Here is a 12,862-nt window from a genome sequence, read left to right on the forward strand (position 1 = left end):
CTTGTTAGTCTCAGGCTAAATCCCTCACCATTCCCTCTGCCAAGCCCTCAAAGAGATGAGGCAAAGGCAACCCCACCCACAGACCCCTTCGTGGACGTTTTAGCATCTACCTGATTTTTAGCCCCATCCAGGGAGACTTTCTATCCTGAAGTCCCATCCTACCCCACTGTTGCTGTTTGTCTGCCAGCTGGGTCTAGCGTCAAGGGGAAGGGGGGGGGGCGTTTATATTCATTGAAAGACTACTGATCCTACCGGAAACCAACCTGTTTACTGTACTGTTGTAAATATCATGCCCTTTATATCCTGTATATTGGCTTCTTTTAAATAAAGTGAAATGTCTTAGAATTGATGGTGCCTTTTTTTTTTAAATTAAGGATAAAAAAAATTAAGGATAAAGAGGTGATGGGGAGGGGCAAGAGGATGGTGGGCCACATAACCACTAAAGTAATTAGCTGATTAGTGATCAAATAGGGAAGTTTCACATCACCTGTTATATTTGCATCTCACAATAAAATCTTCGGAAGTAGTTAAAGCAGAAATTATTATACATATTTTACAGAAGGGGAAGAGAGCCAGAGAGATCACAGACGGAATAACTGGCATAGCCTGGTTTGGAGTTGAGGTCCTGTTAATCAATCGACCCCATTTCATAAACCTCCTCACAGTGCCCTTGAAAGGCTACCTCCTAGGCTCTGGATTTGACACTGTCCAATATTCTAGTTTCTTTCTGTTAATGGCTGAATTCAGGGAGACATTGACCTGTGTGAACTGGGCCCATGACTAGGGTTTTCTTCAAGGATGAAGAAAAACAGCCACCGCCAATTCCAATTAACTTTTCACCATCTCTAAGACTTGTGCTTAATGTACAAATGGCTCTCCGAACCTGCAAGTTTCTCATCCTTGGATGGGGAAGGCTGACTGTACTGTGCCACCTTATGTAAGAGACGTGAGCATCGTGGATTTGGTATCTGCGGGGGCTCCTGGAGCCAAGGCCCCACCAAGACCGAGAGACGACTGTAGTTTCCTTTCCCACTCCCCATTCTGTTTAAATTCTCCAAAGTGCCTTAAAGAGTGTGCCCTCCTGGAGAACGGAGTAGCGTGAAATAATGAGGGCGTTCTAAGGTGGGTATTATTATCCCCACTTTACAGGCTTGGAAACTGAAGCCCAGGAAAAATTACTCCCTTGTCATGGGAGAAACCATGATCAGCAACTGAACTCTGACTCCTAAGCAAGTTCTCGGTACACGCTGCTAGAGGAAATATAAACAGATATATTAGAAGCGAGCGTTAGAAAAGCTGTAACAGTACTTTAGGAATCGAATGGGTCCCTAAGATTCTATCCTCTGGAAGACTTCAGAAACCGAGTTTTAAATAACGTTCACATGTTCATCAGGCAGAAAACTTCCCCGAAAATTCAAATTTTGGTGCGGGGCGCAAAAATAAAGCACAGGAGCAACTGGTTCCATAGGCGTCCATAGGCTTTGAAGGAAAGCCTGAGCATAGACTGGCTCCGGTTTTATCTTTTATTGATCGTAATCTGCAAAGAAGCAGGCTGATTTATCTGAGCGCTAGGCCTCAGGAAGCTGGGTGGCCCCGCGCCAGGCCGGGAGGTGGAGGGCGGCTGAGTCCCAACCAGGAGGCTAGAGCCAGGGGCGGCAGGCTCATTCCAGGGGCTGCAGCCCCCGAGTTGAGGTAGGGGGCTGGCCGCTATGCAGCCCTGCACGGTCGAATAGTCTAGCAGCCACTGGCCAAAGACAGCGAGAGTGGTAGGGCTGGGACTCTAGCTGTCCCTGACTGGCAGACCCTCTGTCCTTCCGCGCCGCCTCACACGTGCCCTATTCCCGCTCTCTTATTGGCTGCTTCAGCCCCTCTATCCCGGCCGAAGGAGACTGCTACATGACCGCCCCTCTGATTGGTCCAGGAGCTTCCATGTATCATTCTGATTGGTCGATGGAGCCCACTCCCTTTTGCCCTCGGCCCCCTTTGGAGGGCGACTGGGTCATACCATAAAGAGAGGAGGGGGAAGTGTGTACATTTCAAGGCTTCTCTTTCGGGCAATTTTGCCCTATGTCACATAACGTCCTTAATCATGCCCTAAAAAGGGAATTATTTTATTAGCAGAGGGTAAATACAGAGGCGTTTCGGTTGAGCCTGGCTTGGAGGACGGATGGGGTGACATGTTCCCCCCGCCAGCCGAGGTGGTGCGCTCAGGGCGGGGCAGCGCAGTAGAGCCGCTCCGGGGGCGAACGGTCCAGCAAACAGCAGTGCCGAAAGCTCAAGATGCTGCTGCTGTCGCCGCCCGCGCTCCGTCGCGCCCTGCTGGCTCGCCCGTGGAGGGCTGCCGGGTGAGTGAGTACCAGGCCTGGGGAGGCCCCTCGCGGCGCCTGCTGCCCCGGGGTCCCGGGAGTCGTTGGGCGCTCCCTCGCCCCCGAGCCGGACTCCCTCCCTGCCAGACCCTCGCCGGGTTTCCTAGGGGCTCCCCTCCGCCGGGGGTCACTTCCTCTGATGCCGCCCGACCCCCACGCAGGCCTTCCTCCCATTGCTATACCCTCGTCTCCCAAAGTTCTTCCTTCAGCTAGGGGGACCCCCTTCCCGAATCCTGCTGCGGGTGGGGGTGCCTCGGTGCCCTGTTGGCTCCCACGCTTAGAAATTAGCCGCTTAATCACTTCTCCTTCTCCTGATGCTGGATCTTCGAAATTTGCCCACCGCCTGAGTGCAGTGCCTTCCTCCCAGGGCACCTCTATTTTTAGCACACCCCGCTTCTCACCTCCCCACCCTCGGTCTCACATTCAGGACCCTCCCTGGGTCTTCCCTCTCTTCTGTCTACCGGCATTTCTATTTCTCTCTTTTCTCCTTCCCCTTTTTAAAAGTTGTGTTGGGCAGAGAAAAGGACTCCTTTCTTCTGATAGGTGGAATAATAATACTTATGGAGTGCGTAGAACGTGCCAAACCTGTGCTACGCACTTGGGGTATGTGCCTTATTGTGGTGATTAATAAATAAGTTGCTACATGAAAAGTGCGTTGAACAGTGCCTGGCACATAGGCAGTGCCCAGTTACTATTAATCATGACCATCATTATCACTCTTATTTAAACTTCTCCTGGGGGTAGCTGTTATTCCAAATTACAGATGAAGAAACCAAGGTGCAGTTTCAGAGCGGAGCTGCCCTGCAAACCCAGATTTGCAAACCCCCGCACTGTGGAGTTGGGTTCCTGGACCCTTGCCCACTCAGCGACAAATGTTCTCAGATCCCCTTTCTGCCTCTGGGCTTGGTGGAGAAGGTAGGTAGCACACAGATCCTGCCCCAGAGGGGCTCACAGTCTGGTGAGGCTGCACCCCTATGGACCCGTGTTTCTGTCCATCTCCCTTTCAGAGCTGGGCAGCCCCTGCCCCCAGTGTTTGCCTGACCTCTAGGACTCACCAGTTACGTCTTGCCTGCTGAGCTATGCCCTTTCTGAGTTAATCAGTGTCCTAAGGGATGGTGCAGGGGTGCCCTGGGCATGGATGAGTCCCAGCGCTGCTGTGTATTCTCTATGGGGGAGTGGGACAGGGAGGAGGACATGGACAGGAAGGGCTCTTTTTCCAAACTGAGGATGGGGGCCATGCTCACTACACCCTCAGCGTGGTCCCATTTGCAGGCCTCTCCCTGCACTCTGAGACCATCCCTCTCAGACCCTAGATGGAAGCCACATAGATTTACCTGTTTACTGAGTACCTACCGTGTGCACGTGCTTTGCTAACTGCTGCGGGCCGGCGCGGGGGGGGGGGGGGGGGGGGGGTGGGGGTGGGGTGGGGTGGGGGTGGGGTGGGGGGGGTGTACCCAGGGGATTTACACGTGGATGGGAGCCTTCCAAGAGTTTTCAGTGTAATGGGGAAGAAAGCCTTAAACATTAAAAAAACAAAAACCCCTCTAATATCTGGTAGAAAGAAATCCCTATTCTGAAAAAAAAAAAAAAGCTCATAACAGCAATAGTTATCAAGCAATCAGGTACCATAGGCCTGATTGTGCAGATAAGCCCTGTATTATTACCATTTTACAGATGGGAAACTTATCTGCCTGTTCAGACAAATGTGAGACTAAAATCGCAGTCAGTCTGACTCCAGACTCATGCTCTTAATTACAAAGCCTCCTGAGCGGAGAAAAAGCATTTTGCAATCCGAGAAAGCGTTTTGCAACCAGATCTGCCAGTTCAGGTTACTTCTTCAGATACAGCAGCTGGCCCGCTGCCCCAGACCGGGTTTCCCGCCTCAGCAGTGTTAACATTTGAGTCTGATAATCCTTTGCTGTGGGGGCTGCCCTGTGCATCGCAGGGTGTTTAGCAGCATCCCTGGCCTCCACCCACCAGACGCCAGAGCATCCCCCAGTCGTGACAACAAAATAATGTCTCCAGACATTGCCAGCTGTCACCTGGGGGGCAAAATCACTCCTAGTTGAGAGCCATGGTTCTAGAAGAACAGTTTCGGTGTTTGGTCACTTGTTCATTTAGTCGACAGATATTTAGAACACTCCAGTGGCATGCCGTGTCTGCATGTACGGAGAGACAGCTTCAGGACATGTTTAGTGATCTCTCTCAGTGTCCTGTACATGAAGCTGAGAAAAACCATCTCTTGGGGAACTGGGATGGGTGCTGTTCTCTAGTGTTTCCCTTTCTGCCTGGAGTGCCAGGAATCTCAACCAATTTTTAAACATACTCTTGATTGTACATTTTCTTTTTATTGAATTAGTAGGTGTCCATTGTACAAAGTACGGATAAAGCAAAAAAGGGTTACAAAAAATTGCCCGGCAGCTCACCACACAGAGGTAACCACTGCTGTCACTTTGATTACTAGCCTTTTAATATTCCAGGAATATATATGCTTTAGAAAAACAACATAAAAATGGGCTCCCCTGCAAATCCATTTTTGTAGCTTGCTTTTTCACTTGAGACTTACCTACCTTATTATATGTCCCCAGGGCCTAGAACTGTGACTGCCACCTGGTAACCCTCAGCAAACATTTGGTGAATGAAAGAACGATCACGTGATTCCTTACCTGCCAACAGAGATTTATCACAACCAGTCTGGGAGACAATCATGACAAACGCCTGGCCTTTACGGATGGCCCAGGGATGGTCACTACGGGCTACCATTTACCTTTACGTGGATGATGTTACTTAGCTCCTCAGCAACCTATGATGTGGGTGTTACTATCCCCACTTCACGGATTAAACGGCTGAGGCCTGTGGAAGTTAAGGAAAACTTGTCCAAGGCCTTAAGCTGGTAAACACCAGACCCCCCAGTTGATTGCCTTTTGTCTCCTTTGACCCTGACCTGCCTGCCCTTTGCTCTATTTCATTAACTTTGTCATGGGTGTCCTCTGCAAATTCTCTTTGGAAACAGCCAAGATGCACATTTATATATAAATTTAATAAATAAAAGAACTAACCCGGGGGGCTTCCCTGGTGGCGCAGTGGTTGAGGGTCCGCCTGCCGATGCAGGGGACACGGGTTCGTGCCCCGGTCCGGGAAGATACCACATGCCGCAGAGCGGCTGGGCCCGTGAGCCATGGCCGATGGGCCTGCGCGTCCGGAGCCTGTGCTCCGCAACGGGAGAGGCCACAGCAGTGAGAGGCCCGCGTACTGCAAAAAAAAAAAAAAAAAAAGAACTAACCTAGGCTCATAGGAAGCTTACAATAAATGTTAATTTTTGTCCCTTACATACGCTTGTATCAGACCTCGCTGAGTGCCGGGGTCCAGAGGTGACTCCAGTTCAGCACCCCCCCCCCCCCCAGTGTCAGGGGGCTTGCGGGCTGGAATTCCCCTGCAGAAATCCTGGTAACTTTGGACCCCTCTCAGCCCACCAGCCTGTCTCATTTTCCCCATTTCAAAACCCCCCAGTGCTTGTCCCAGCCTGCCCGTCCCTGGGATGGGCAGAGGCTGTGCAGGGCGGGGGGCCTGGTACCTCCCACCATTCCCTGGACATACCCTGCCCTTTCACTCCTCCAAGCGGTGGCCAGGGCAGTGCCTCTTGCCTGGAATGTCCTCCCCTGGTGAACGCACGCTCATCCAGCACTTTGTGGCCTTGCCCAGGCAGCTTTCCTTTGGCCCTTCAGTGCCCTGTCTGTAAAATGGGAATAATCCTGTTAACAGGCATGGAGCACAAGGGTTAGAGATGACGTGACAAGCGCACTCAGTGTGCGCTCTGTGAATAAGTTGAGTAAAAGAATAAGTAGAACCTACAATGATCATAATACTTGCTTCTAAAGGTGTCAAAATCCCCACTCAGGCAGCAGTCGGCACCAGCACACGGACCCTGGGGAACTTGGCTTCCGGTGCCCGGCACCTGGTTGGGCACACAGCAGGTGCCGAACAGTTGCTGTTGGAATGGCCCACAGGACAGCCCGGGGTGGATCCTGGCTCTACCTCTTAGCAGCTGTGTGGCCCTGGGCAGGTTGCTCGACCTCTCTGTGCTGCCTGTTGTTCCCGCGTGGAAAAGAAAGATAATAGTGGAATTGTCTTGGAGAATAAACGAATTCATATGCGAAAAGCACTTTGAAGAGTGGCCAGCACCTAGAACACGTAATGTGTTGCTTCAAGCATTATTTTGATCCCCTCCCCCACTAGCGGGCATTGTTATGCAGTGAAAGCCCTGAGCTTCCCTCCCCACCTCAGCGTGGCCTCTTTGCTCCGGTGGGAAGAGAGGAGGTGCCAGCTGGACGGTTAGGAGGATGAACCTGTCCCATCAGCTGGCCAAAGGTGTCTGAGATGCTCCCCATGCTTCTGCCAAAGCGTGTCTCCTAAGTGAGGGAACCTGGCTTCAGATCCTGCACCGTCACTCCACCAGCTGTGACCATCTCTGAACCTCAGCGTCCTCCCTGTACAATAGGTGTAATAAGAGTTTGCAGGGTAATATATTTGTAGGGTGGATTCAATGCGGTCATCACTTAGCACTATGCCAGAGGCATGCCGTAAATGCTTCAGAGAAGTTCTTTGAAGTTTTCCAGGGCAGCTCAGCCTGGGCTTCAGGCCCCTCCCTTCTGGCCCTGCCCTGGGCTCTGTACTTTCTCTCAGCTCACCTCCATCACTGGTGCCTTATCTCAGTGATAAGGAGAATTGGTCTTATCAGGTCCCAGATAACAGCCTGGAAGCTGAATGAAGCAAAGGCAATTTCCTTTCTAGTCCTCTCCTTGGCCTTGGCTGCCCTGACCCCAGCCGCTGGGGACCTGCATCCAGCAAAAGAACATTGCCTGAGAGTCCCGTCCGTCCCGGGGGCCTGGTGTCCACTTGTGTGTTAATTGTTTTAAAGGTATTTTTCATATGCTTACTGTGGTCTGGGCAGTGTGGGAGCACAGTCAGAGCTCTGTAATGAGGGTTGTCACCTGTGAGATGATCTGATAGGGGTCCCATCCAGGCAGGGTGAGGCTGGTATCCCCTGCAGAGGGAGATGGGGGTGGGGTAGAGTGGGGAGACCAGGGTGGCAGGATTGCAGCAGATGAGGTGGGAGGGGGTAGGGAGTGATGGGAAATGAGTCTGGAGGCCTCAGTAAGGATTCTGATTCTTTTCTGTTTTTGGCCATGCCACGTGGCATGCGGGATCTTAGTTCCCGGACTAGGGATTGAACCTGTGCCCCCTGCAGTGGAAGCGCGGGGTCCTAACCACGGGACCGCCAGGGAAGTCCCAGGATTCTGATTCTTTATTGTAGAAGAAAATGGGAAGCCACTAAGTTACGAGCCGAGCACTTACCCTCCGTCTCTCTGTGTTGATCATGTTTTCATGTTAAGACTATGAAAACCAGTGGCTGCTACCTTTTGACCTTCTGCCCTGGGTGGGACGCAGGACTAAGTTTATTCCAGCAGTTTTGAGAGGAGCTTGGAGTCAGTGGAGCCGGAATGACTGTTGTAGTTGTCCAGGCAAAAGCTGATGGTGCCTTGGACCAGGGTGGAGGCCAAGGGGTGGCCTGGGAGCTCAGCCCCTGGCAGCTCAGCCCCTGGCAGCAGCCCCCTCAGTTTTCCCCTTTGTAAATTTCAGAGCTTGCAGGCTCTAAATTTCACCCACTGCAGGCTATGTTTTGGTGTTGCAGCCTACGTTTTGGTGTTGCAGCCTTTTTAGCTCAGATCCTGGTACCTGCCGAGGGTGAGGAGGGGCAGCTGGGGTCTCAGGCCCAGGCTGTGAAGTCCTCAGGTGAGCAGAAGGGGCACCCCGGGTTGTTAGGGGAAACTGAGTCAAATTCAGACTCTGCCGTATGCTTCTTTCCTGAAGCGGGAGGGCTGAGAGCTGCCCTAAGAAGGTTGGATTGGATTCACCTCTGTGTCCCAGAGCCAGGCACCTGCCAGGTGTGATGAACACATGGTTTGGGTGAGCTGTTTGACCTCATCTGAGCTATCTCTGCATCCTTGCCATGGGGGATAGATATGTGCTGACTGACTGACTGAATGAATGAATGGGAATACAGTCCTGCCTAGAAGGGCCTCGCAGATCCTTGTAGAGGCCCCAAGTCCTGCAAGTGGCTCACGCTGCCTTTCCCTGAGCCAGTGGAAGGGTGCTCATGTTATCCCAAAGGGCACATGAGCCAAAAAAAAAAAAAAAAAGAAAGTTTGTCAGGCATCCTTGGATTATTTTTGGCTCTAGTTGACTCAGGCTGATCTTTGAACTAGTCTCTGTTCCCTAAGCTACGTTCAGACTGATGGACAGTGGGGCCGGGGCCTGGAGACTTTCCAGGCAGAGAGAAAGCCACGGGGGCATGTGATCCTGAGGTCACAGTGGACCTCTGCCCTGGGGAAGGTCGGGAGAGACCTGTAGGATTTCTGGTTCTGACGTTGCTTGGGAGGGAACAGGGAGAGGAGGGCTGGTAGCTGCTACCTTTTGAACTTCTGCCCTGGTGGGACACGGGGCTACGTTTATTCCAGCAGTGTTTGCTGAGCCCCCAGGCCAGCCCCTGATCCTCGGGGGTGTCTGGGAACCATTTTGCCTTTGAAAGCCTGGCCTGGTGGAGTAAACATTCTGGAAGACCTTTACAGTTTCTTAGGAAAACCTAAGAGCAGGAAGGGTGAGGAGAGGCAAGGCTTGTCATCCTTACAGTGACCCTGTGCGGAACATGGTGTCACCCATTCTTCAGGTGAGGAAATAGAGGCCTGCGGAGTTTGTAATAATGTGCTGAGGTCTCGAGCAGGTGTGGGGGTCCATCCGGGCTCTGTCTGCTTCCAGAGCCTTTGCTTTTCACACCTGCCAGGACTTGGGGTCAAGAGGGGGCTTGGGTGGCCCCGCTTCTGGCTCCCAGCCCAGCACGCAGGGGCTCTCTCCTGGCTTGAAGAGGACCAGGTGATATCTGATTCACTGCTTTGTGGTGGTGCGCTGCTACTGAGGCCCAGAGAGAGGCATCTGGAACCTTCCAGGTGGTGGGGGGTGGAGGAGTAGACGCCACCCTCCCCTTTCCTGCCGGGCTGTTGAGACCTGTGGCCGCTGACATTTTCTGGCCTCTGCATTCTTCCCCACCGCAGTAGGTGGAAGGGGGCCGTGTGGATTTTCAGGTTTTAGGCACACGTGTAGCTTTGCATTATTATTTCGTCAGATCTCCAGAATAACCCCAGGAGATGGGTGTCTCCGTGTTATACCGAGGAATCCAGCTCCACAGAGGGCGAAGGAGCCTCACATTTCTTCCTCTGTTTGGGGAAGGGTGGGGCCTGAGGCTTGCTGGCTTCCTTGGGTGTGGTGGGTAGGGCTGGGGTGGACCTGGAGGGAGGGGCAGGAGGAAGCCCCAAGGCTCACTTTGCCCTCCTGGGCACCCGGCCCCCCCCCCCCCCCCCCCCCCCGTCTGTTCCCTCCCCTTCCGCTGCACAGGCCCCTTTCTGCTCTTCCTGACTCATGCTCCCTGCTCTGGCCTTTCCCCTTGCTTGTCCCTCTGTCTGGAACGCTCTTTCCAGCTCTTTTCAGACCTTCTTCAGGTCTCTGACGGAGGTCGTCTCCTCCGAGAGGCCCTCCCTGACCACCCCTGCTGAAGCAGCCCTGCCCTTCCCGTTCCTCATTTTCCTGTCCCCTTGGTCACCGCTGTGTTCCTTTCTTACCCGCGTCCCCCACTGGAGGTCAGCTGCATGCAACCACAGGCCTTGCTGTCTTGGTCACCGCTGTTGCCTCCAGAGACGGAGCAGGTGCCCAGTAACCTTGTAGAATCAATGAAGGACCCGCCCTCACGGCCCCTGGTTTTGTGTCCTTCCTCCTGGCCTCCCAGGCTGGGTCTTTGAGCCCCCAGACCCTGTCTCAGTGAGTAAGAAAAAAAAGTGCCCAGTACTCGTAGCCGTTGTGTTTGGATCTCTTGGGCATAAACAACCTCGCAGAAACCCAGCCTCAGATAAGGTCACCGGAGGCCATGATGAAGTGGACAGAACAGGCCCTCTATAGTTTTGTCTAAGCACAGAGGTCACCATGCCACCCCCAAAGTACCAGGCATCCCTCCCCTCGCCAAGTGAGGAACTGCTACTCTTTCACCCCACCGTAGAATTGCCGAGCTTCCTGATCCAGAGCCAGCCCCAGCTTCCTTAACCCTCCCCAAATTACCCCTCTATAACCCAAATCCTATGACAGGTTCCTTCCAACACCTTCATCTCTGGAGGTCCTATGGTCCCCCAGGTGTGTGTCCTCCCTACCTCGGCGACCAGTTATCCGACTCGTCCACCCACGGGTGCTGCCCGTGGGGTGTTGACACCAGGGGAGATAGATCTGGGTTTTTCTAGATTCAAATCCAGGTTTCTCTTGATCTTGATCTAGTCTTTTTACTTATAGGATCAAAATTACCTGATTTCTATCACCGTGCCACTGGCGAGGCCCTTGGGATGCCACGATGGTGTTATCAAATCTCATGTGCCCCCTGTGCCCTAGGTGGGCTTTGTCCTCACTGTTGTCCTCATTTACAGATGGGGAAACTGAGGCCTGGAGGGGAAGTCCCACCACTGGGGTTCCTCCAGCTCTGGAATGCCTGACTCTTGTTTTGTTTTTGAAAAATTTTAAGGCTGTACTTACAACTCTTTTCATTTAAGTGTATGTTATTTGTTTATATACCATTTTCACCAGTATTAAGACAATAGAATACTGTGTGGCTTACTTGGGACCACTTGTGAACAATAATTCTTCATTAACAAAAAAATTTTTTAATTGAAGTATTGATTTACAGTGTTGTGTTAATTTCTGCTGTACAGCAAAGTGATTCAGTTATACATATATATACTTTCTTTTCTTAAATATTCTTTTCCATTATGGTTTATCACAGGATATTGAATATAGTTCCCTGTGCTCTACAGTAGGACCTTGCTATTGTTTATCCGTATATCCATACGGTAGCTCACATCTAATCCCAACCTCCCACTGCATCCCTCCCTCAACCCCCTCCCCCTTGGCAACCACAAGTCTGTTCTCTACCTCCGTGAGTGGAATGACTGATTCTTACCCACCTGTCCTCCCACCCTGGGACCTCCAGACACATTAGGGGTGGAGGCCACTGGTGGGCACTAATCAGTGAGGTCATACAGGTTAAGGTTGAACGGCGTCTGCAGAACAAGTTCTTGGAGCTCAGTACCTAGGAATCAGAGCCCATACCCCAACAGCAGCTCTCCCTGTGTCTGTGAACCGAGCTCAGAGTACTCCTCCAAGTTCACGGCCCACCTCTTGGCCCTTCTTGCCCACCCGGAGCTCAGCTCTTTGTGCCAAGGGAGTCTCAGCTGTTTCACATTCCGATGAGACCGAGCTCTGGAATGCTCTTTCCTGCTGAGAGAAAGAAGTAACTCGGGTCTGTTTGGAAGAAAGTCTGCACTGTGGGGAAATAAAGGGAGAATAAGACTTCTCTATGTGCAAAACACTAAGCCATGGTTTTGCACCTATGAATTTAAACTTCAGGCAACCAGGGACTTCTCTGGTGGTCCAGTGGTTAGGACTCTGCGCTTCCATTGCAGGGGGCACAGGTTCAACCCCGGGTCACAGAACTAAGATCCCATGTGATGGGCAGTGCGGCCGGGAAACAAAACAAAACAAAACAAAAGAAAATAAAAAAAAACTTCAGGCAACCATGTGAGTTTCTATGATGATTCTCACTTGGTAGGTGGAGAAATAGGCTCAGAGGAGGCAGGTCACATGCCCGAGGACACAAAGTGACAGGATCTGGACTTGAACTTGGGTTTTGGATCCCAAGGCTGGTTCTCGTCCCCCAGTTCTATAGTTGCCCTGGATTTCAAGATGCTGGGCCAACCTAGGACCCCCTGTTGGAGACAGAAGGGCTGGGGCTGGTGGTGGCCACTGCTGACCTGTCCACCTCTGTTCCCCACCCTCGCTCCCCAGGCTGTGTTGGAAGCACGTCTCCTCCCTGAAGGTGGCCAATGAGCCCGTCTTGGCATTCACGCAGGGCAGCCCTGAGCGAGAGGCACTGCAGAAGGTAATGGGAGGGTGGGGGGCACCCAGTGGTGTAGGGCCTGGGGCAGAGACGGCCTTCAGCAGCCCCCATGATACCTCTCCGTGCCGACAGCCACCCACGCCCTCCTGCCTCTGCTCCCAGCCACGGGAGGAAACTGGGAATCTGGGGAGAGCTGTGCATCTGGAGCGGGGTGGGGGACCTAGGAGCAGCAGGGTGGCAACCTGGGTCTCTTTGGAGTGCCAGTTCAGGGGTCAGAAGTCCACACATATTTTATGCTTAGACACATTTTCCCGGGAATTCCCTGGCAGTCCAGTGGTTAGGACTCTGCGCCTTCACTGATGAGGGCGTGTGTTCAGCCCCTGGTCGGGGAGCTAAGATCCCACAAGCCGCAAAGCCGCAAGGTGTGGCCAAAAAAAAAAAAAGAATTCTCCCATTAATTGCCAGTGTCAGACACGGGTTTTTAAATCTTTTCTCTAATGGGAAGACCTGG

At 52.4% G+C, this 12,862-nt stretch overlaps 1 protein-coding gene across 1 annotated transcript in view; it reads left to right on the top strand.

The window, feature by feature from the left end:
- The first annotated feature begins 2,255 nt into the window (after positions 1 to 2,255).
- ALDH4A1 (aldehyde dehydrogenase 4 family member A1) overlaps positions 2,256 to 12,862 on the top strand; it is a 32,484-nt gene continuing 21,877 nt past the window's right edge. Inside the window, exons 1-2 of the mRNA XM_082832752.1 lie at positions 2,256 to 2,345; positions 12,300 to 12,393. Coding sequence (XP_082688878.1) covers positions 2,281 to 2,345; positions 12,300 to 12,393 — 159 coding nt within the window. The 5' untranslated portion in view covers positions 2,256 to 2,280. The remainder of the gene's footprint in view (positions 2,346 to 12,299; positions 12,394 to 12,862) is intronic.

Source organism: Leucopleurus acutus, assembly GCF_964270905.1.
Source record: "Leucopleurus acutus genome assembly, chromosome: 2".
NCBI lineage: Eukaryota > Metazoa > Chordata > Mammalia > Artiodactyla > Delphinidae > Leucopleurus > Leucopleurus acutus.